The following is a 24,894-nucleotide window of genomic DNA, read 5'->3' on the forward strand; positions in this document are numbered from 1 at the left end:
CACTAATTTAGAAGAATTTTTCATTTAATTTTCAGCCTTTAAAATATTATTTAAGAACGGCAATTTCCACATTTTATTAAAAGCAATGTCCTCAGTATATTATCCACCTTCCTATACCAACCTTAGGGGTAAATCCCCGAAAACTTAAACCTAATCGAATCTGGCAAAATAAATGTCACTCAATTGTAGAAAGAACCAATCATACTCTTAAAATCATTTACTAAAAAACAAAAAGGGGAGACAGTTGTTATGTGTCACCTCAAGAGAAGCTCAGTCAAGCTTTTTAGACTTTAAAAATTTTTGAATTGTGATACAGAGGATCATACAGCAGGTGAAAGGTATCAGGCCTCCTGTACAATAGCCTCCACCGAGTCAGCTAGGTGGAAGGAAACATAAATCAGAAAAGAGTTATATCAGATCCAGTAATAATGTGGGGAAGAGGTTGTGTTTTATATCTTTTCAGAAGGAGCAACGCAGCCAATTCAGGTACCAGAGCGTTACGTGTATCACCACAATGGACTCAGACAAGCTCCTGTGTCCCTTCACTCAAAAAGGACTAAGTACTACCCTAATGACAGCAAAGCGGAAGAAGAAGAAAACTAAAAGCTACGCAAGGGACTGAGGTGCCAACATAGAGTCATTTAAAGAAGTTAACGACTCAAGTGCAGCAGATTATAGAAAAACAAGAAGTTGAAGCTACTTCTTCAACCATGTTCCTACTCATGCTAGCATCTGTTAGCTGCCAGTCTTCTGCAAAGTCTTGCACAGCCAAGTCCAAGGACCCTAAGTAAATATACACCAGCAGCACAAGAGACTTTCTTTCATTTAGTAGCTAAAAATGTTAACATGTCCATAGTTTTGAATTCTTTCTTATTGTTTTGTTATTATTTAATAGCCAGAGTTTTGCTCTTGACATTCAAGTTTTGAAAATGATAACATGTATATAATTTAATTTTGAATTGGCATTGTTTGCAATTGTTTTAATATTAGAGCTTTATTATTAATATTTAAATTTTACTTTTATTAGTAATAGCCTAAAAACAAAAAAGGGGGATCTGTTGGAGACAGGGTGTAAGCTGGCACGGTCCTTGCACCTGAAGGGGCTAGCAATGCTGGCCCCCTACCCACACAGTTTTCCCAGACTTGTTTGGATGGCGGTTATCAGTAGAATGAGAGCAACCCTTTCATGGCTTGCCAAGAAGTCTGTAACTATTTACTGAGAATCTGCCTGATTTACTGTACCGAGAATGTGTCCTTCTACTCTATCTCTCCCTTAGAGATTAAGAGGAACAAAGAGTACATTCCTCTTCACAGACCTCCTATTCAGTGTTTTGTGTATAAAGGCATTACAGAGTTAATAAACACGCTACAGCCTCTCAAAGACTCGTAGACCTCCCGATCCCGCTGTCCTGTCTTTCTTTCTTTTCTCAAATCCCACCTCCCTACCTCAGCCCAGTTCAACCTGGCAGGCTGGCCCTGGCAGGTGATGGCAAGATTTTATTTGGGGTTAAGAGCATTAACCCTTTGTACTCGCTTGCTTTTTTCTCGATTCCTCTATTCTACTCAGGATTTAATTTTTTAAATACCCCAGATTTTACAAAGCGCAGCAGTAGAATAAAAAACTGGAGTTTCTTTTCATACAAACTTATTTACTTGGATTTTTTATATTTCAAATTATTGATACATTCAAATAGTAATTTTAATCTCTATAATTTTTTATGGTGTGATATTTTTTGCAACATTCACCCACATGAAGACCTGGTTTACATTCACATGTTTCGCAAATATAAATCATCTCTCTTCTTCCTCCTTTGATTTTTCTGTTAGAACAAACAACACAATCTTTGTGTTTTTTGTTAGGGTGAGGTGTGATTATATGGAGCTTTCCATCTAAACGTTGCGCTAAGTTAGTGGATAATAATCTACCCCTGGAAGTTAGTGTACCATTTCTGAATTCTCCAACAAGATCATGTACTAGTTTCCTAATAAATTTCACATGCGTTATCAGTTTTTCATTTTTTCTTTTTTGGCATTCTTTGTACAATATATAGGAATTTACAACACTGACCTCAAGCCCCCAGAAAAACAATTTACGCCACCATTTTAGAGTCTTCCTTATAAAACAGTATGTGCCTGTGTAGTGATCAGCTATATCAACACCCCCCATAAACTTTGTATAGTTGGTCACGACCTTGGGTTTGAGAACTATTTCCTTCCCACCACCACGCACTCTCCTTTCCATAGACTCAGTCTCTGAAGTGTCCCATGTACTGAGCATTGTGACTATCCTGTTGTCTTTCCACGCAAGAAGCATTACATTTTCATCCCTGAAAGCCACTATCTCTCCTTTCATTAGCTTTGGATGTTTGATAACAGGTGGATTATCTTTCCTATTGGGCATTATTGTCCCTGTCAAGTGTGTTTTTTCCTTGAACAATTCCTTTGCAAGAGTGACATTAGTGTAATAACTGTCAGTGAAGAAATGATAACCTTGAGAACCAGGTACTGAGTTCTTCAATCTTTCATGAAGCTCTAAAACTATTCTGCTAGTAAAAGGGAGATCAGGTCTCACCAACGTTTCAGATGTTATTCCTCCATAATAAGGGACAAATGAATGTACGTAACCACATTTTGAATCTGAGAGGACATATAAACGAATACCACATTTTGTTGGCTCTTAGGATTATATGTGATGAAGTGTATCTTTCCCTTGAAACCAACAACAGCCTCATCAACAACAATCTCTCTTCCAGGACAGAATCTCTCCCTAAATTTCATTTCAAGGTATGATAAGAAACAGTTTACCTTCTCGGTTCTTGTTCTCAAATCTTTACTTGACTTTTGGTCATTTTTCAAGTGTAACATCCAAAATATTTGCAAGAGCCTTTCTCTTTTGAAAACAGATCGAAAAAATGGTATATGAGACTCAAAATCCATGGACCAATAACTCTGCAAGTTGGGGTGATTCAATACACCCATATTTAGTATTACACCAAGAAAAGCCTTCATTTCCTCTATCATCACATCTTTCCAATTATTTCAAGTGGATCGCTGGGATAGTTCTTTCTGGCTAATTTTATGCCTAGCATACTCATTTGTCTCATCCGTTATATTTTTTATCAACGTCTCAGTAAAAAACAACTGAAAAAAGTCTATTGGTGTGGCACATCCAGAAGGAACTTGAGGTCCAACATGTAACTGACCAGTGGAGAAAGGGATTCTGCTAGGCTCTTTGTCATTCACAGATGTAGTTGTCCACTTTTCTTTTTCCTGTTTTCCCCTAGAAACGTAACTTTCACTGGATCTTATACCCGATTTCTCAATGATATCACCTATATCTCCATCACTCTCACTCGAATAAACAATTGTGCATCTTCGTTTTGCTTTTATGAATTCAATGTCACTGTCACTGTCAGTACTTTCAGCCAGATCTTTGGGCAAAGCAAGGGACTTTTTCCTTTCTATAGTTCCACTAGGACCAGGGATTTGTTCATCATCTCCAATCGCATCCTCAGAGAACTCACTTTCGTCACTATTACATTTTTCACTTTTTTCTTCGTTTTCGAAGTAAAATTCAACATCGCTGCTTTCTATCTCTTTGGAAAACTTATCCATCCTGAGGAGGGGAAATTCACTCAGAACGTGTGACTGCTAGGGGGCAAACCAATCATCCAACTAAACCCTGTGTCATGACAACATCTGTGATATGCTAATAGAAACCTAAACAAACCTAGGAGATGAAAAGATAAGGAAGGTTCTTTACCAAGGAAAGATGATGCTAGCTCAAAAAGGCATGATGCCACGACTCATGCCTTGGACCCTCCTACTCAAGATTGCTGCGCCCCTGGGTCTGGGAGAGGCCACGCACCCCTGGGTCCGGGTGAGGCTGGGTCCTGGGCCTGGGTGAGGCCGCACGCTCCCAGGTCCGGGTGAGGCCGCGCGCCCCCGGGTCCGGGTGAGGCTGCGCACCCCTGGGTCCGGGTGAGGCTGGATCCCGGGTCCTGGTGAGGCCGCGCGCACCTGGGTCCGGCTGAGGCCACGTGCCCCTGGGTCCGGGTGAGGCCATGTGCCCTGGGGCCCAGGTGATGCTGGGTCCCGGGTCCGGGTCAGGCCGCGACCCTGGGTCCAGGCGAGACCAAACCAGAGGGAGTCGGACCTGCATTACCACCATTTGTCCACCATCCAGAACTGAGGGGTCAGTGCCGACATGTACACATAAGGAACTGGTGGACATTGATATTGGGTCTCAAAAAATCTGTTGGTCCAGAAAGAAACTCACTACAGACTGATTCATTTGCCTGTCAGCATAACTATTATTGCTCATCTCACATTCGGTTCTTATAAGTATATTTCTAGTAACACATGATCTCACTCATCTAGGGGAAATGATGAACAACATAGACTGATGAACAAGAACAGACCCAGAAACAAGAAGGCATCGATCGGACTGTCGGGCCTCAGAGGGAGGGTAGGGGAGGGTGGGGGCAGTGGGGAGAGATCAACCAAAGGACTTGTGTGCATGCATACAAGCCTAACCAATGGTTAAGGACAACAGGGGGATGGGGGCATCCGTGGGGAGGGGTGTGGGATGGGAATGGGGGGATGAGGACAAATATGTGACACCTTAATCAATAAAGAAATTTAAAAAAAAAAAAAGACTACAGGAGCGGTGTGTGCACAGATCTGAGGGACTCCAGGCATGTTTATCTTCTGTGGAGCGGTCATTGTCATTGATTATAATGAAGAGGTTTGTGACTTCCTGTAGCTTCTCAGATGTTCCCATCAGAGCCACTGATGCTCTGGCAGCAAAAAAAGATGAAGACAAAGGCTGTCTTTAGTCCAGGATTGTGGCTTTTGTGACCCAGCCAGCGTTCCAGTGGGTTTGGGTGAAAGTTCTTTATTGTTGCATTTTCTGTCACTGAGGTGAGACTCTCGCCCAGAGGGCATAAGTATGGAGATTGAATATAGAGTTGCCAAACCTGTTGTTCCGAAATAGGTGAACATACATTTGTATTGAACCATTATTTTAACAGCTGTGATGAGAAAATTGCATGTGTTAAGTGTATAGTGTTTCATAATGCTGACCATATCTGTCACGTGTAGTTGCTTCATGACCTCATTTAATCTGTCCTGTTTTTCACAGCTTTCCCAGTAACCATGGATTTAATTTCCATTCTAATAAAGAACTTCGCTTTAAAAAATAAAGATTGCTGCCTATGCAAAAGATAAGCTTAGGTGTTGGCATCAGTTGAGACGGCATTTACATTTTACTTGTCCTTTCATGCTAATGAAAACAAGAAAAGATACTGGAAAAATAGACAAAAATTCCCCTTTCCCCCTCCCCCCCCCCCCCCCGCGGTGAAACTACATGTCGAGTGTGGCTCAACATACGAGCTGCTACCTATGCTAACTGTGTCGAGTCACACTCGACATCCGAGTGCAAAAGGTTAAGACAAGTACACCCTCAGGGACATAGAGGGCGGGCAGGGTCTAGAACAGTGGTTCTCAACCTGTGGGTCGCAACCCCTTTGGGGGTCGAACGACCCTTTCACAGGGGTCGCCTAAGACATCCTGCATATCAGATATTCACATTACAATTCATAACAGTAGCAAAATTATAGTTATGAAGTAGCAACGAAAATAATTTTATGGTTGGGGGTCACCACAACATGAGGAACTGTATTAAAGGGTCATGGCATTAAAAAGGTTGAGAACTACTGGTCTAGAAGCAACAGTCACAGGGCTGTTAATTCTCCATATTTTCTTAGGTCATAGTAAAGAACAAGGTGTCATTCAGTCCATCCAACCAACTTTCTGATTCTTCCAGGCTTGCGTGTGTGTGTGTGGGGGGGGGGGGTTGTAGAGAGGGGGAAGCACTCCTCCCAACCAAGCCCTTTCCTGGACTCACTGGGGCTCCACACCCTCTATCCAATCTGATCACCTTCCCAGTTTTTCCCAGGCTAGGCTCTGCCCCTCTGGCATGACCCTGGCTCTCACTGAGCATGCCCAAAAGGAAACACCTCCCTCCTGTGCTAACAACTTTTATTACGCATGTCCAAATGTTCTGTTACATCATGTGGTTTCTACTGCTCACATGCCCAGCAGAGAAATTTCCCCTCCTCCTTCCTCTGGGAATCCAGTGTGGGCGGGCAGGGCAGCACCTCGGGGTGATTTTCCTGTCAGTTTTGGGGATTAAGTCTCCTCCTTGGCAGTCCCCTGAAGTGTGTGAATGAGTCTGTTTATGCTATAGCTTCCCTGCAAACTTATTGGAATGCTGTCCTGATATCTGCTTCAGCTTCCCAGTTTATTCAGCTTAATGTTTGATTACTAAGCTTATTATTTGATTCCTGTTTGCTTCCTTTCTTATATTAATAACTAGATAATTATGAAGATAATTAGCTAGTTGTTAATTGTGAATGGTGAAGGGGCTAGCAGAGTATTAGGAATATTGGAAAGAACAAGGTTCTGCAACATTAGTCCCTGTCCTGCACAGAAACCTTCCCTGGCTTTAAAGAAATGTATATTCTTTGAATCAATTACTTAATTTTACTTTAATAACAGTATTTGAGAATGTGAACAAAAATGCACCATAGTTCTCTCTACAGATGCATCCCCTTCCTCACAGTACCGAATTCCCCCTACTATGCACGACAATCTTGGGTCACATGGCCTTAGAAGGTATTGGGTTACTCCAGTTGACCACGGCATCCACCAGGAAGGTGGGCATGTAGCTCATGGGAAGGTAGATGAGCTTGGCATCCCAGCCAGGTGCGTATCGGGTGCGGGGATGGCAGGAGGTCAGAGCATGTTCCATGCAATTTGTCACCAAGGACAGATCCTGTGTGCATATTATATCCAACAATCCAATTGCTTTCAGGCCTGTTAAGAATGAGAAAGGATGCAGATGTATTCCCACCTCCACCCATTAAGATCAACTTACAGAATGAGTTTCTAGACTTGCTGGTCCCCTACATTGAATCCACCTAAACTCCTTAGTGGGTGCCTCCCGCCTCCCCCAGGCACAACTGTTTCGCTCTAATCCACCTCTGGCTTTATTCCTAGGAATGTGTGCAACACACAACTGAAGGTCTCCACAGACACTAGAAATCTAAGTGCCTGAAAGCCAGCTGCTCTTATACTTGTTAACCAGGAGGTTACGGGTGTCTTTTCTCTCTGGCTTTAGTTTCCTCCTCAACAACATGAGAAGTTCACATAAGATGGTGGTGCCACGTCTAACAAGCCTGGATCCTTTCCTTGGGTTACTAGTTGACAACATGGGGCCACGGGGATAGAATTAAAGGTCCCCTGTTTGTGGGTGAGACAGAGCACAGAGGTTGGACCTGAGACTAAGGTGGGACTAACTATGAATCTAGACTTCAGGACAATGGTCTGCTTCTATCCCCATGGACCACAAGGCTCACTCACTGTATGCCAGAAACCTCTCCCCATAGGCCTCCTTGACCTCTGGGCTGGCCTTATGCCATGCCTCTTGGAAGTTCCTAAAAATCACCGGAGTACTGGTCACAAAAGTCTTGAAGAAACCGGGCTCAATGATAGCCACTTTCACCCCAAAGTGGGAGAGATCCCTCCTGCAAGGCAAACCGACAGAGAGGCAAAGACTTCAGAGGTCTCATAAAAGAAAACAACACCTGGAAAAAACCCAACCCAATAAAACACCAACATAAGATTACAGTAGATTAAGCTCAAAAGTGTGAGGAGTTGTGAAGTGCAGCAGACAGGAGGAGAAAATTTATGATGATAGTATTGTCTCTCCACAGAGTTTGAGTATTTTTACAAGTATTTACATACATTTGCTTATAACTCTAAATCCTACCCATTCTGCTGAAAGGCACCACTTAAATTCTATGCCCTTGTATTTCTGTCACATGCAATAAAGCCTGGCCTGTGCCTGTTTTATCTTTCCCATGCTCCTCAAACCCCTCCCTCTTCTTTCCCACCCAGGTCAACCTCCAGGCCATCTGTCCTTAAGGAGCTCTCTCTGCCAATGGTCTCAACTACCCCACATCACAGCAATCCTCAACCCTGTAGCCAGTGGAGTCTCTAATGCTGATGTGATGAGGAAGCTCCCTGAATAAAGTGCTTCCCTGAGGCTTCACTGACAACAGGGCCCCTGGAACCCAATTCCCATAGCAGTTAAGTACATGCATGGGCTGTGCAGTGGAGTCAGATCACTTCCAATTCTGCCTCAGATGCTTTCTGACTGTGGGCAGGGACAGGTTGAATCAACTCCATTGCCCTGAGGCCCATCCAGATCTCCAGAAGATAAAAAAGTGTTTCCAATGAATGCCTGGCAAAAAGCAAGAGAGAAGGATCTGGAAGGAAGAGCCTCTGAGGCTGTGTGAAATCAACCCCTTGGAAAAGGCTCCCCCAGAAGCACAGAAGCAGAAGACCCAAGGGAGGGCCTCTGTCCCAGTCCAATACCTGAGGGAGTCCGAGAAGGCCTCGACGCCGTACTTAGAGATGCAGTAGCCCCCACCAATGAAGGCTACACGACCGAAGACGCTGGAGACATTGACCACTCGGCCCTTTGCCTTCCTCACCAGGGGCAGCAGACTCAGGGTCACCTCGATCACCCCCAACAGGTTCACGTTGAGTATCTTTACGAAGTCTTGTTTGGTCAGCCACTCATTGGGTGCCGTGGGCACAGAGATGCCAGCATTATTCACCAGGCCCCAGAGTCCTGGGCACACAGAGGGGATAGAGGAAGACTGTGCTGAGACCGTGCAGTGAGGACACAGCTGTGGTTCCAATTCACCTTCCAACTGAGTGAGGACAGTAGGAGGAGGCGACATGGGGAGCGGGTAGAACACATAACAGATAACTACATGCTGTCTGCAGGGTTTGGGGCAGTGCAGACCCTGTAAGCTGTGGTGACAGAGTCAGCCTTCCTCCTGGTTTATTCCTAGTGCCCAGCCCCCTGCCTGGCAGAGGAGATTTGATGAGACAGGACAGATGCTGAGGAAATCTAGTGAGTCCACAGTGGGGATCACACAGAGCCATGTTGGAGTTTTCACACATCAATGCTGTCCCCATGAGGGAAAGAGAGAGACACAGACAGAGAGAGAATGAAAAATGAGGAGGAAGAGAGGAACAAAACCACTTTGTATAAATGACAAAAATATTAGAGACAGTGAACACCTAAGAACACTTTGGTGGGTAAAGCAGACCTGAAATCTCAGGTGGGTGAAGTGGAGAATAGGCCTGGGTTTTCACACATCAATGTTCTCCTCGCAGACATTGTAAATATTCACCCACATTTTCAGATTTCTGGACAGCTTTCATAGTGAGCACTCAACAACTATCAATGAGGGAAAGAGAGAGACAACCACAAAGAGGTAATGAAGAATGGAGGGAGAGAGAAAACACACACACATTGAACAAAAGACAAAAGTATTAAGTATGGCTAATATTTGGGGACACAGCTTGGGTAAAAATACCTGAAATCCCAGGTGTGAGGAAACGTGGTGAACAAGTCTGTGGTTGACCTCAGGTCACTGACCTTGACACAATCTGCATCAACAGTGAACTATGATCCTGCAAGAGCTCTGAGAATTCCAAGGACAGGCTTTGAGGGGGCCCAAGGCTGCCTCTCCCCCACTCAGGCTCAGACTTCACCATCAGCCCCACACAATGCTACCCGCTCCTCCCACTTGCACAATAGGCCACTCTCCTCCACCCCCACCGCAGCCCCCTGGCTGATCATTTACCCAGCTTCATGGAAACCTCTCTGCAAGAGCAAAGATAGTCCTGAGGATTTAAAATTTACCAACCACCAACCTCGACAGCAGGAGCGGGGATCAGTAGGACACAGGCAAGGGCTGGTGATGGGAATCTGTAAATATTGACCCAGAGTGGAGTCCCTGGTCTGCTCAGCCATACTCTGCCCTATAGGGGTCATATTTTTCTACCATGTATTTCCCTTCTAAGAACCAAATCGATGCACATAGTTATAGAGATTTGGGTAAAAAAAAAGTTTCCCAAGACATCATTTATGTTGAATAAAATATAGGAAACAATTCCATATCATATCATAAGATACTTCTTTATAAATGTTACATCATTTTGTTTTCCGTAACACATTGCGGACAGATCACGAGAATTCTCGATTGTTTTGTTAAGCCTTATGGCCAATCACAAGAATTCTCAGATTTTCATTGTTGTCATTTAGAGAAAGACAGTAATGGAAAATGCATTCGATGAAGTTAAAAATTACAAAAGGAACTAAAATAATTAGTCTGTTGTCGTTAGTAATAAAAATAACTTTTTTATATCAATTTGATATTTTTAAAGTGCTCAGTAACCATGGATAGTGATGAAGAACATGATAAAATTCTGGATATATTTGCTGACAATTTATCAGATATTCCAAGTGAAAGTAATGAAAGCTTTGACAGTGGCAGTGATATGGTTATTTTTTTCAAAAAGGCAAAAAATAGTAATTTCAAGTGATTCTGAACCTGAAATTTCGAACAATTCCACACATGATTTTGAGTGTAATTTGCGTCTTGGTTGCCAAGATAATGATTGGTCAAAAGAGGACTTTCAACGTAATTTGGAAAAATTTGAAGGTAATTCTGGGGTTTCAGATATACTGTCTGATTCTAAGAACATCATTGAAGTCACCAACATGATTTTTGACAACTATCTGTTTGAAATATTTTTGTATCAATCAAGCATATATTATAACCAAAATTTAGGAAAGCACAAAATTTTGAAAACAATAAAGTGGTCTCCTGTTACTCCAACAGATATGAAAAATGTTTTAGGACTTATAGTGCTAATGGGGCATACTCGAAAGAATACTTGGAAAGAATATTGGTCTACAAATCCAGTTCTAGCTGTTCTAATATTTCCTCAGAAGATGAGTCAAAACAGTTTTCAACAAATCTGGACTTATTGGCATTTCAATGACAATGCAAACATGACTAAATCTTCATCCAGGCTATTTAAAATTCAACCTGTACTCGACCACTTTATTCGTAAGTTTCAAACAATATATAAACCTAAGCAAGAATTATCATTACACGAAGGCATGATCCCTGGAGGGGATGTCTTCTATTTCAAAGTTACAACTTAGCTACATTTATTAAACATGGTTTACCTGTAAGAATGATATGTGAGAGCAAGACTGGGTGTATTTGCAATATGGAAATTTACACAGGTGAAGGAAAAAAAATTGAATGACTCTATTCTATCACTACTTCGGCCATATCTGGAATTGGGGCATCACATACATCAAGATAACTCTTAGAATAGCATTTCAATTGCAGAAACTTTATTACTACATAAAACAAGAGTTTGAGGAACAATGCAAACAAATAGAGGCTTGCCAAAATGTTTGAAAGATGAAGCATCTACGCTTAAAAGAGGTGAAATAGCCTCCCGAAGAAAAGGTGACATTTTATTATTGATTTGGAAGGATAAAAGAGAAGTTCGAATTATTTCAACTATCCATGATGCTTCCTTTTGTAAAAAAGAAAAGACAAATCGGCATACTGGAGAGGAAATAAAGAAGCCAGTTTCCATTGTGCAGTATAATAACTGTATGCAAGGTGTTGATCTTGCTAACCAATATCTTTCAACATATAGTATCCATAGAAAAACAATAAAATGGGTGAAGAAAGTAGTGCTTTCCCTGATTAATTGTGGACTATTCAAGTCATTCAGGATTTATCAAGCGCTCAATCCAGAAAGCCAAGTAAGATATAAAGACTTTCTTTTAACTGTAGCAACAGAGTGGATCTCATCCCAAGTAGATAAATGAGCAGATCCAGAATTTAGCAATACTAATCCATCAAGTGTTAGAAGTAGGAGAACTCCTCAGAAAGATCATCCACAAAGATTATCAGGCAACATGAAGCAGCACATCCCTGTGCAAATTCCATCTTCTGATAAAAAGAAATATCCTACCAAAGTTTGCAAAGTATACAAAAGTAATGGTAAGAGAAGAGAAACGCGTTACATTTGCCAGCTTTGTTTAGTTCCTTTGCATATTACACAGTGTTTTACAAACTATCATACTTTAAAAAGATATTAGCTTGTAAGAACATGTAATAAATAACTTCAAAATGCAATGGGTATTTAATTTTAAAGCATGCCTTTAACATTTATATAAAACTTGTTTTTACTCGTTCAATAGAAATTTATCTGGCCACTGGGTAAAGCTAGCAATAAAACTACTGGTCCGCAATGTGTTAAGATCAGGAACAAAACAAGAGTGTCCACTTTCACCACTTCTATTCAACACAGTTTTGGAAGTCCTAGCCACAGCAATCAGACAAGAAAAGAAGTAAAAGGCATCCAATTAGAAAGGGTGCATATGACATGATATTATATAGAGAGAACTTTAAAGAGTCCACAAAGAAACTATTAGAACTGATAGATGAATTCAGTAAAATAGCATGATAAAAAACTAATATTCAGAAATTGGTTGCATGTTTTCAAAATCCTCACCCGAGTATATGCTTATTGATTTTATTTTATTTTAAATATATTTTTATTGGTTTCAGAGAGGAAGGGAGAGGGAGAGAGAGAGATAGAAACATCAATGATGAGAGAGAATCATTGATGAACTGCCTCCTGCACACGCCTTAATGGGGATCGAGCCTGCAACCCGGGCCTGTGCCCTTGATTGGAGTCGAACCCAGAACCTTCAGTCTGCAGGCCAATGCTCTATCCACTGAGCCAAACCAGCCAGGGCTGCTTATTGATTTTAAAGACAGAGAGAGAGAGGGAGAGAGAGAAATGTGAGAGAGAACATTGATTGGTTGAACATTGATTGGTTGCCTTCCATACCTGCCCGGACTAGGAATTGAACCTGAAACCTTGTTCATGGGATGATGCTTCACTCAACTGAGCCACAAGGCCAGGGTTCAGTTGCATTTTTATATACCAATAATGAACCATCAGAAAAGGAAATTAAGAAAACTATCTCATTTAAAATTTCATTTTTATGAAACACACCCAAAACCTAGGAATCAATTTAATCAAAGAAGTAAAAGACCTTTACTCAGAAAATTATAAGCTATTGAAGAAAGAAATTGAGGAAGATACAAATAAATAGAAGCATATACCATGCTAATCTATATATATAAAACCCTAATATGCAAATAGACCGAATGGCGGAATAACCGAAAAACTGAACAACTGGTCACTATGACATGCGCTGACCACCAGGGGGTGCGTGTGGAACATGGCAGGCGTCGGCAGCAAGTGGCAGAGCGCAGAACATGGTGGGCATCAGCCGTGGCAGGATGGTGGATCAGGTGAGTGGGGGCGCCAGAGCAAGGTGGGATGCTGGTCGCTATCATCGGGACGAGTCTCTGGTAGTTACTGAAAATTCTTTGCTCCCATGCGCTGCAGTCCTGCCAGGCGCTCACACATGCTGCCAGCGCCCGGCACCAACCCCGATCGTTCAGCACTATCAATGGGTGCGAGCGGTGGCTGCCAGCCCCGGGTCGCTCCTCAGGGCTTCTCCACCCCCCCCCCTGCTCCTGAGGGGCAATCGGGGCCGGCAGCTGCCACTCGCACCCGCTGCTGGTGATGGCCCTGCTTGCACCTGCAGCCAGCACCAGAGCCGCCACTCGCACCTACTGCCAGCACCCGGTGCTGGTCCTGATCGCTTGCACTGTCAGCAGTTGCAAGTGGTGGCTGCCAGCCCCGATCGCCCCTGAGAGCTTCTCCACCTCCTCCTGCTCCTGAGGGGTGATCGGGCAGCAGCCGCCACTCACACCTGCTGACAGTGCCGGCCCACTCACACCTGCTGCTGACACTGGCCCCAATTGCTCCGCACCGTCAGCGGGTGTGAGCAGGGCCTGCGCCGTCAGCAAGTGGGAGCAGCGGCAGTGGGAATGGGGCTGCCAGCAGGAGTGGGGCTGCCAGCAGACAGAGAATTGGGGGCCATGGCGGGAGGGGCCAGGCAGGGGCACAGAGGATGGGCCGAGACCCACCCCTGTGCCCACTGCAGCCTTGTGGCCCACAGTTCCTTTAAAGGTGCACAAATTTGTGCACTGGGCCCCTAGTCCTATATAATAAAACAGTAATATGCAAATTAACCATCACTCCGCAACAAAATGGCGGCGCCCATGGCCACAAGATGGCGGCACCCAGTCCTCTCATTCCTGCCAGAGTCCCCCAGTCCACCCAGCCTTGGCAGCGCAGGTTGTCCAGCTCGGATGCGCCTGTGCCCCCACACCACGATTCCGGCCCAGCTTTGGCAGCCTGGGCTGTGGTCTCAGCCTGCGAGGGGCACTGCACCCCAATGGCAGGATCCCCCTCCCAGCGGCCATAGCCTGGGCTGAGTCTAAGCCTGCAGAGGTGCGTACCCCCATGGCGCGATCCCCCTCCCAGCGGCCTTAGCCTGGGCTGGGGTCTCAGCCTGCAAGGGGCACGATCTCCCTCCCAGCGGCCTTAGCCTGGGCTGAGTCTAATCCTATGAAGGCCATAAATCCCAACAGCGTGATCCCCCTCCCAGCGGCCATAGCCTGGGCTGAGTCTAAGCCAGTGAGGGGCGTGCACCCCAACGTCCTTAGCCTGGGGTGGGGTCTCAGAGTGCGAGGGGCGCGCACCCCCACGGAGCGATCCCCCTCCCAGAGGCTGTAGCCTGGGCTGAGTCTAAGCCAGTGATGGGCATGCACCCCAACAGCCTTAGCCTGGGCTGGGGTCTCAGCATGCGAGGGGCATGCACCCCCACGCGATCCCCCTCCTAGCGGCCATAGCCTGGGCTGAGTCTAAGCCTGCGAGGGGCGCGCACCCCCATGGCACGATCCCCCTCCCAGTGGCGGTAGCCTGTGGTCTCAACCACTGAGTCACACCAGCCAGGCAGATATGGAGAAGTCTTAAATGTTCCTTTTTTTGTTACATATATTTTCTTGATTTTTTACGAGAGGAAGGGAAAGGGCTAGAGAGCTAGAAACATCTATGAGAGAGAGACATTGATCAGCTGCCTCCTGCACACTCCCAACTGGGTATGTGCCCCTAACCAAGGTACATGTCCTTGACCAGAATCGAACCTGGGACCCTTGAGTCTGCAGGCCGATGCTCCATCCACTGAGCCAAACCAATTAGGGCTGTCCAATATGATAAAGAAAAAAACCCTATCTAATAAAGAGGGAATATGCAGGGGAGGGCATTTGGGGGTGACCGGGTTGTCAGGGGAGAGCAGTTGGGGATGATCGAGCTGGCAGGGGAACAGTTAGGCATCAATCAGGCTTGCAGGGGAGTGGTTAGGAGGTGATCAGGTTTGCAGGCAGAAGCGGTTAGGGGCAATTAGGCAGGCAGGCAAGCAGTTGGGAGCCAGCAGTTCCGGATTGTGAAAGGGATGTCTGACTGCCTGTTTAGGCCCGATCCCATCGGGCCTAAACAGGCAGTCAGACATCCCCCGAGGGATCCCCGATTGGAGAGGGTGCAGGTTGGGCTGAAGGACACCCCCTCCCCCAGTGCACGAATTTCGTGCACTGGGCCTCTAGTGTATAGTAATAATTACCCTTGTTAAAATGTCTGTACTACCAAAATCAACCTATAAATTCAATGCAATCCTTCAAAATGTCCATACTATTGAAATCAATCTATAGATTCAATGCAATCCCTATCAAAATACCATTGGCATTTTTTACGGAACTAAAAATAGTACTAAAACTAATATGGAACCACAAAAGGCTCTGACTAGCCAAAGCAATCGTGAGAAAGAAGAACAATTTTGGAAGTAACACGCTATCTGATAACAAACAATACTACAAGACTATAATAATCAAAAGAACATAGTAGGTGTCAGAGAGGAGGGGGTTGAGAGCTGGGTGAGAAGGGGATGGGATTAAGCAAAGAAAAAAAAGAAGAAAGACTCATGGACACAGACAACAGCATGGTGATTGCCAGGAGGAAGGGGAAATGCAGGAGGTAGAAGAGAGTAAAGAGGGGATAATTGGTGATGGAAGAAGACTTGACTGGAGTGGTAAACACACAATACAATTTACAGATGATGTACTATAGAATTGTACATCTGAAACTTACATAATTTTATTAACCAATGTCACCCCAATAAATTCAATTTTTTTAAAAGCATGGTACTGATATAAAAACAGACATATAGATCAATGGAATAGAATAGAGAGCAATGAAATAAACCCACACCCATCGGCCAAGCGATCTATGACAAAAGAAGCAAGAATATACAATAGGATAAAGACGGTCTCTTCAATAAATGGTATTGGAAAATCTGAACAAAGACATACTCAAAAATTAAACTAGACTACTTTCTTACACCCAATACAAAAAATAAATGAATTAAAGATTTAAATATCAGACTCAAAACCATAAAACTCCTAGAAGAAAAACATAGACAGTAAACTCTTAGACACAGGTCTTCAAAATATTTTTTGGATATGTCTTCTCAGGGAAGGGAAACAAAAGAAAAAAAAATGGGACTACATCAAACTGAAAAGTTTTTGCACAGCATAAATGAAATGAAAAGACAACCTACAGAATGGGAGAAGATATTTGCCAATGATATATCCTGTAAGGGGTTAATATCCAAAACATATAAGAAATTCATCTTAACACCAAAAAGATAAACAATCTGATTAAAAAATGGGCAGAGGACCTGATAGATATTTCTCCAAAGAGAACATAAAGCTGGCCAATAGACATATGAAGAGATCATCAATATCACTAATTATCAGAAAAATACAAATTAAAACCAAAGTGAAATATCACCTCACATCAGTCAGAATAGCTATCATCAAAAAATCAACAAACAGCCCAGCAGGAGGAAAGAAGGGGGGCTCAGAGGTTGATCGTCAACCTATGAACAGGAGGTCATGGTTCAATTCCCGGTCATGGCACATGCCCAGGTTGTGGGCTTGATCCCCATTGCGGGGCATGCAGGAGGCAGCTTATCAATTATTTTCTCTGATCATTGATGTTTCTATCTCTCTCTCTCTTCATCTCTGAAATCAATAAAAACATATTTTAAGAATCAACAAACAACAAATGTTGGCAAGGATGTGAAGAAAAAGGAAACATTGTGCACTGTTGGTGGAACTGCAAATTGGTGTACGAACTAAGAAAATCAGTATGGAGGTTCCTCAAAAAATTAAAAATAGAACTACCATATAACCCAGCAATCCCACGATGGGTATTTCGTAAAACAAAGAAAAATCCATATGACTAATTGGAAAAGATATATGCACCCCTATGTTCATTGCAGCATTATTCACAGTAGCCAAGTTATGGAAGCAACGTAAGTGGCCTTCAATAGACAACTGGATAAAGGAGTAGTACAAATATTACTCAGCCATAAAAACAAGAATGAAATCTTGCCAGTTTTGACAACATGGATGGAACTAGAGGGTATTATATAAGCTAAGTGAAATAAGTCAGAGAAAAACAAATACCATATGATTTCACTTATATGTGGAATCTAAATGAACAAGCAAGACAGAAACAAACTCATACATACAGAAAACAAATTGATGATTTCCAGGTGGGAGTGGAGTGGGGGATTAGGTGAAAAACGTGAAGGGATTAAGAAGTACAAAGGCAGGGAGGGTGGATGGGAAGTAATCAACCAATGAACTTGTATGCATATATGCATAACATGTGGACACAGACAATAGGGTGGTGAGGATCTGGGGTTAGGGTAAAGGGGGCCCAGGAGCAGGCCTGAAGAGATTCATGGGGGACAGAGGAGGACCTATGTAATACTGTCAACAATAAAGATTAAAAGAAAAAAAAAGAAGTACAAAGGGCAGTTATGAAATAGTCACTGAGAGTAAAGTACAGCATAGAGAATAAGTCAATATTATTGTAATAATTACATGTGGTACAAGGTAGATACTAGATTTATTGGGGGATCACTTTATAAGTCAGATAAATGTCTGACCACTGTGCTGTACGCCTGAAACTAATATAATGTCAACTGTAATTGATTTTTTAAAATTTTTAATTAATGTTTTTGAAGAAATTTCATTATGTTGTATAATTCCTCATCTTCTATTAATGCACAGAATATGATACAAACTATGGACAAAATATAACATATGTCAAAATGTTAACAGCATTATTTCTAGGTTGTGAAATTATGGTGAGTTTTCTCTATCCCTGTGCTTTCCATATTTTCTCCATTGTTCGTGTTTTACATTTCTTAGATAAATGAGATCACTGTCTTTTTTCTTCCCCCTTAACATGACAGGCACAATTGCAGTAAAAGAGAGAGAGAGGACATGAACACTCATTAGATTTCTGACTTCCCTTTCTGACCCTCCTGAAATCTCAGTGTTGTCACCTGAAAATGGGTGACATCAACTCCCTGATTGGACGATTATGACTCACCAACAAGAACATGTTAATGTGCTGAGAACAGGAGCCCAGCTCCAGCGCTGCCCCCCAGCCACCCATTTAAGCTTCAGGCTAGTGCCCCCTTCTCCATCCCTCCTCCAGAAAGTGGGCCCTGATCTCCCCGGGGCACTCAGCATCTAGAAATTCAGAGACAGAGACAGGAATTCTGCAGGGACCAGTTTCATCAGCACAACCTCTCCTCAACCTACAGAGCTCCAAAGTCAGAGGCTAGGGCAGTGGACTGAGAAGAGGCTCAGCTGGTATGCTGGGTGAGGTGAAGAAAGCTAGTAGGATCTCAAGTCCTAGAAAACACGTTGGGAATCTTCCCCAGGTAGCAAGGGGTCTTCTCTTGACAGGAGAGAAGGAACAGATTTGAGAAACCTGGGTGATACCTCTGTCCCCCGTGCGCTCCTTCACCCACTGGGTGGCCGCAGCGATGCTCTCTGTGCTGGTGACATCCAGGATCACCGTCTCTAGCCTGTCTGACGTCTTGACCCTCAGCTGCTCGGCCCCCTTTTCTGTCAGACATGCAGCCAGCACCCTCAAGCCTCGGAGGTCCAGCTGCCTGGCCAGCAGGTTCCCGAAGCCCGAGTCACAGCCCGTGATGAAGACATACTTGTCCCGGAGGTGGCTCACCACCTGCCTCTCCCGGTACCAGCGCAGAAGGTAGTACAGGCCCACGAGGACTGCCAGGTACAGCCACATGGCTTTGCAGGGACAGGCGGTAGGCAAGGGTGAAATGAGAAGGTGGCCAGTGTTCAGTCAGGAGGATCTAAGAACACAGGGTGTAAGTTAGCATACCAGTCTCCAGGCACTCTGACATGGAGTCCTCAAGTCTTTTCTGTTCATCTGGTTTAGTGAGTATTTGTTTGTTTGTTTAGTGCGAATGATTGATCCGTGCCCCATTTTGTAGATCTTTGGTACACTTACACCATTTCTAATAGATGACATTGCATTGCTCAGGAAATCCCTTGACCTGAGGATAGTTTTCCCAGCCACCTGATCTGGGTTCTCCCACTCCTCCCTCTTTCCCTCCTCTCTTCTTTACCCCATCAACCTGCCCTAAATTGGAGCCCCCTATGATCACGGTCTCATGGTCCAGAACTGTCTTCTTCCCTTTTTTCTGCTCATGTCTGGAACCTTGCCCCCCTGATCTACTGGAACAGTGGTCAGCAAACACATTAGTCAACCTAGTCAAATATCAACCAACAGTACAACAACTGAAATTTCTTTTGAGAGCCAATTTTTTTAAACGTAAACTTCTTCTAACGCCACTTCTTCAAAATAGACTCGCCCAGGCCGTGGTATGTTGTGGAAGAGCCACACTCAAGGGGCCAAAGAGCCACATGTAGCTCGTGAGCCACAGTTCGCCGACCACGGTTAACTGGAGAGTTTCACAAAGAGGACGCACTTTGAATCAAGACACACGTGAGTTCAATATCCAGCTCAGTTCCACCTACCGTGTGACCTTGGCAGCGGGCAGAGCCCCTGAGGTTCTCACTTGGCTCAGCACAGAATTCACTCCTAAGAAAACTAAGCTCTGCTTAGAAAACTAAGTTTTGGGTTAGAAAGAGAGGGAAAGGGGTATCGTGTTCCCTGCTGATGCAGAAACTCTCAGGGACAGAAAGGTGCTCTGGAGACAGGAGGGTGTCTGACTACCTCAGAGGCAAACAGGAGAAGAAGGGAATGGGACGGCCACACTAGGGAAACTTCTCCCAGCACCTGGGATGGTGGAAAGGAAGGGCCTGTGGGAAGAAGGCCTAACAGCTACCCCCTCACTCCATGAAGACGCCTTGTCCCCATCCCTGGCCCTCTGCCCCATGCTGAGGCTCTCCCCTGCTGGCCACACGGGCAGAATCCAGACCCAGACCCAGACTCCAAAGATAGAAAGGATCCGCTTAACAGGGACCAAGTCTGGGTCCTTAACTTCACCATCAGGGAGGCTGTAACCCCAGTAACCACAAAGGCCTCCGTCCACTTTGTATGAGGGGGATGATAGGGAGGTGGAGACATCTGCCCCCTCGGGAGACTAAAAAAAGGACTAGACCCTGGAGCCCAGACCAGCTGTCCCCGAGGGGCTTCAGGGTGAGATGAGGAAACCATTTCATAAAAGTTGGCGGAACAGCAGGTGGAATGGAACTGAAGTATGGGACAGGGACAGAAGAAGCCAGTTTCAAGCTCTGGGGCCTCCCTCACTGTCCAGTTTCTCAGTTCTGACTGGGAAGCAGGGAAGAGTAGATGCACTGGGAGAGGGGAGAGGTTTCCTTAAAGAAATGCCTGGACATATGGCAGCAAGCAGAAGAGAGAGACAGGGGCAGACTCAGCCTTCAGCTGTAACTCTTGTCTGCAGAGAGCTACTGTGTGGATCTGAGAGTGTTTGTCCCTCATGTTGGGAGGCGGCAGCAGAATGGCACCTGCTGGCCCTGCAGAAACCAGCCTGTCCCTGCTTCCTGGGGTGACGGCCAGCACCCGGCTACAAAACTTTCCCAAGATAGAGAAGGAGGAAAGCAAGGAGGGAGGAAGGAGCCCTCAGGGAGCCAAGGGGCATGCAAATCCTGCTAAGGGGAAAATTTGCTGTTTCTTGGAAGCAACTGGAGATTTCGTTCCTTAGTGACCACATTCCTTCAACCACAAAGTCTCAAGGGCTAGAGGCAGAGAAATCTCCCAGCCCACGTGAGCGGTGCTTCACTTTTGTGAATCCTAAAAGTTATATAACTGCTTGGGGATTGCCAGGAGCTTCAGAGTCCATCCAGTTGGGAACAATCACAGGAAGTTCGGGAGAGAGCAATAAGAGAGAAACGGAATCTGGATGACACTCACTCACCTGGGAGCTACAGGGGCTAGAACGAGCAATCCTTCAGAAGCGTCCCAGAGACTGAGTCTCATGGCAGTGAGTGTCTGCAGTAGATCTTAACAGGAAGTGCAAGGGCAGGGCAGCTTGGCCAGTCTCAAGGGCAGCACTGCTTTTGTAACCTGAGAGCTGGAAGAGAGACACGCGCCCCCTGGTGGCTCCAGAGGGTCTTAGCAGAGACTTCAGTCAAAAGCAAAACATCCTCCTTCTGTTACTTGTATGGGTTTCTAAAGAGGGGATTGCATGGTAAATGAAAAGGGGCTCTGGAAAGGGTATGGAGTGAGGGTTAGTTGTGCAAGCTGGCTTCCAATTTTATAGGTATGCAGCCCCACTGCCTGAAGTGTGGATCCAAACATTTTGAGATGCACCCCTGCCTTTAGGTGTGAAGGTCTGGCACTGGAGGGGATTGGAGTTACTGGTGGAAAGTCATTGAGCCCGCGCTCTTCATAAAGGTCCAGGGCAGCAAAAGGAAGGAGTGAGGGCAGTGTCCTTGGGGCTGTCTCATAGCGTGGGTCCCAGCCCCTGACGGGTTCATCACACTGGACCTGGCTCCCTCCCCAACGACAGAGCCTAGAAGGAGGAGGGATGGGACTTTTTGGAGAGTCTGGGGTGAAGATGTGGGCTGGTTTGCATTGGATTTCTTTGTTGTTGTTCCACCTTCAGGGTTGGCCCCCTTGAGACACAGTCCGCTGGACCCATCTGGATGCAGCTCTGCCCCAGGTAGAGCCTAGCATGGAGGGCCATGGGTTTATAACCCCACAGTTCTCTGACACTCTGGAGAGCACTCTTTGGGGTGAATCCAAACCTTGTGAACATACACTTGTAAGGCCAAGGTATTATGTAAATCAACGATTCTTTATTTCATTTCAGTTTGTTTGGTATGCCTGGCTATGTGTGTGTGTAAAGAATATTGTGCAAATCCGGAGACTTCAGATTAAGCATGAAGTTCTTGCCTGGCCTTTGAGTGGGAGACATGCATTGATCTTGAGTCAGCTGACACCAGAGCTTTGAAGAATGTAGAGATCCTTGAGGATCCTCACGGTCATCTCTGTGTCCTCAGCAGTCTCACGTCTCACACCAAGCTCTCACTAAGGTTGGAGACTGAATAGCCCTGCAATATCCCACCTCCCTCTCTGTATCGCGAAGAACAGAGAGATAGTTCTACAACATGAGGTTCCCCTGAAAGCACCATATTCATGGTTTTAAACTAAAGGAAGAAAACTAAGACACCTGGCAAGTACTCCCCAACTCCAATGTGTACTCAGCCTATAAATATCTTTCACGATGTGCAAATGCCCACTCGCTGTTTAGTCCATTCTCAGAACATTGTCAGAACCCTGGAGGCAAAGGGTCGGGGCCCCAGTAAGCACTGCGGAATAAAGGGAACTCCTGCCCAGAACACAGTGGGTGCTCAATAAAGGTTTCAGAAATCAAAAGTCTGGGATCCAGGGGTGATTCTACTCTCCTCCACTAGAAAAGTTCAGGATGGGATCTGGGCATGGGAACATGGTGTAGTGACAGAAGATGGGGGATCACAGGACTCTACACGAGGGGACAGATACTCTACAGCTGGCTCCTGCGGCCGATGGATCAGGCTGGTGGCTGTGCTTTTCACCCTTTGTCTGTCCACAGAGGCTGATGGGAGGTGGAGAAGAGACCTGAGGCATCCAGAGAAGTGTTGGGTCCTGCCAGGGCCTCAGGACTTGTTTGTCCATCCTTATACCTCATCCTGTGACTCCAGATTTCGGGACAAATCCTGGAGAGGAGACATTAGCCCCTCAGCTCTCTGGAAGCAAGGAAGGGATTTCACTTCCCTCTTCAAATCCCTACCCAGGTCATTCCATCCATTCATTAACCACCCTTAAAGCCCCTGACTCTTCCTCTCATCTACCCACACCTCACTGCTCCCAAAGGCCACAGTTTCACTACCTGGGCCTCAATAAAGTTTTCAACTTTAAGGCAAATATAGTCAGTGGAAATCCATGTTTTCAAGACAAATCAATAACTAGTTTTGGTGTCTTTTCTCAGGATCCCTGTTGAGACACACCCTTCCAGCCAAGATCTAGCTGAGTTGGCCCCCGAGGCTGTTGGATCATGGCTGTGCTCATTTTATCTTTTCCATATTCCTGAATGCCCTCCCTCTTGTCTCCCACCCAGGTCAACCGACAGGCCATCTCACCTGTAAGAAGTTCTCTCTGCCTGTGGTCTCAGCTTCCACCTCCACCCGCTGCCCCACCCACCACCACCATGCTCAGCCCTGTAGCCAGTGCAGTCTCTACTGCTGATGTGATGAGGAAGACCCCTGAATAAAGTGCTTCCCTGGGGCTTCACTGACAACAGGGCCCCTGGAACCCAATTCCCATAGCAGTTATGTACGCGCATGGGCTGTGCAGTGGGGTCAGATCAGTTCCAATTCTGCCTCAGATGCTTTCTGACTGTGGGCAGGGACAGGTTGAATCAAACTAATTGTGTGGGGCCCAAACTAATATCTCGAACAGCAACAACAAAAGGTGCTTCCAGTCCTAGCCAGGTGGCTGAGTGGGTTGGAGTGTCACCCCATACACCAAAAGATTGTGGGTTCGATCCCCCGTCAGGGTGTGTATGAGAAGCAACCAATCAATGTTTCTCTCTCCCTCCCCCCCCCCTCTCTCTCTCTCTCTCTCAATCCTTCTTTCTCTCTCTAAATCAATAAAAACATATCCTCAAGTGATGATTAAAAAAAAAAAAAAGGTGCTTCCCAATGAAAATGCCTGGCATAAAGCAAGAGAGAAGGATCTGGAAGGAAGAGCCTCTGAGGCTGTGTGAAATCACCCCCTTGGAAAAGGCTCCCCGGAAGCACAGAAGCAGAAGAACCAAGGGAGGGCCTCTGTCTCAGCCCAATACCTGAGGGAGTCCGAGAAGGCCTCGACGCCGTGCTTAGAGATGCGGTAGCCCCCACCCGAAACACTCCAGTGCCCAAGACACCCACATGGTCCGGTGCCTTCCTCACCAGGGGCAGCGGACTCAGGGTCACCTCGATCACCCCCAACATGTTTATGTCGAGTATCTTCACAGAGTCTTGTTTGGTCAGCCACTCATTGGGTGCCGTGGGCACAGAGATGCCAGCATTATTCACCAGGCCCCAGAGTCCTGGGCACACAGAGGGGAGAGAGGAAGACTGTGCTGAGACCGTGCAGTGAGGACACAGCTGTGGTTCCAATTCACCTTCCAACTGAGTGAGGACAGTAGGAGGAGGCGACATGGGAGCGGGTAGAACACATAACAGATAACTACATGCTGTCTGCAGGGTTTGGGGCAGTGCAGACCCTGTAAACTGTGGTGACAGAGTCAGCCTTCCTCCTGGTTTATTCCTAGTGCCCAGCCCCCTGCCTGGTTGAGGAGATTTGATGAGACAGGACAGATGTTGAGGAAATCTAGTGAGTCCACAGTGTGGATCACAGAGAGCCATGTTTGAGTTTTCACACATTAATGCTGTCCCCATGAGGGAAAGAGAGACACAGACAGAGAGAGAATGTAGAGTGAAGAGGAAGAGAGGAACAAAACCACTTTGTATAAATGAAAAAAATATTAGAAACAGTGAACATCTAAGAACACTTTGGTGGGTAAAGCAGACCTGAAATCTCAGGTGGGTGAAGTGCAGAATAGGCCTGGGTTTTCACACATCAATGTTCTCCTCGCAGACATTGTAA

The 24,894-nt window shown here is 45.3% G+C and overlaps 2 protein-coding genes across 2 annotated transcripts in view; both read right to left on the bottom strand.

The window, feature by feature from the left end:
* LOC307102247 (retinol dehydrogenase 16-like) overlaps positions 1–19,246 on the bottom strand; it is a gene marked incomplete at its 3' end in the record, with an annotated part of 56,218 nt that extends 36,972 nt beyond the window's left edge. The window contains exon 1 of the mRNA XM_079775744.1: positions 19,170–19,246. The remainder of the gene's footprint in view (positions 1–19,169) is intronic.
* Positions 6,641–21,266, bottom strand: LOC307102245 (retinol dehydrogenase 16-like). The gene is made up of 5 exons (XM_079775743.1): positions 21,179–21,266; positions 18,747–19,126; positions 8,443–8,701; positions 7,426–7,589; positions 6,641–6,879 (listed from the first exon to the last, which is right to left on the bottom strand). The coding sequence occupies exons 2-5, from the start codon at positions 19,057–19,059 to the stop codon at positions 6,662–6,664; spliced, it is 954 nt and encodes a 317-aa protein (XP_079631869.1). The 5' UTR covers positions 19,060–19,126; positions 21,179–21,266; the 3' UTR covers positions 6,641–6,661.
* Between the last annotated feature and the right edge of the window lie 3,628 nt (positions 21,267–24,894).

Source organism: Cnephaeus nilssonii (assembly GCF_951640355.1).
Source record: "Cnephaeus nilssonii genome assembly, chromosome: 6".
Taxonomy (NCBI): Eukaryota; Metazoa; Chordata; class Mammalia; order Chiroptera; family Vespertilionidae; genus Cnephaeus; species Cnephaeus nilssonii.

Excerpts from the sequence above, each read along its gene's own strand:
- LOC307102245 (XM_079775743.1), bottom strand. The coding sequence starts at position 19,059 with ATGTGGCTGTACCTGGCAGTCCTCGTGGGCCTGTACTACCTTCTGCGC. Across the intron at positions 8,702-18,746 it reads GGAGCGCACGGGGGACAGAG|GACTCTGGGGCCTGGTGAAT; the intron begins GTATCACCCAGG and ends CTGTGTGCCCAG. Across the intron at positions 7,590-8,442 it reads GCCTTCTCGGACTCCCTCAG|GAGGGATCTCTCCCACTTTG; the intron begins GTATTGGACTGG and ends TTTGCCTTGCAG.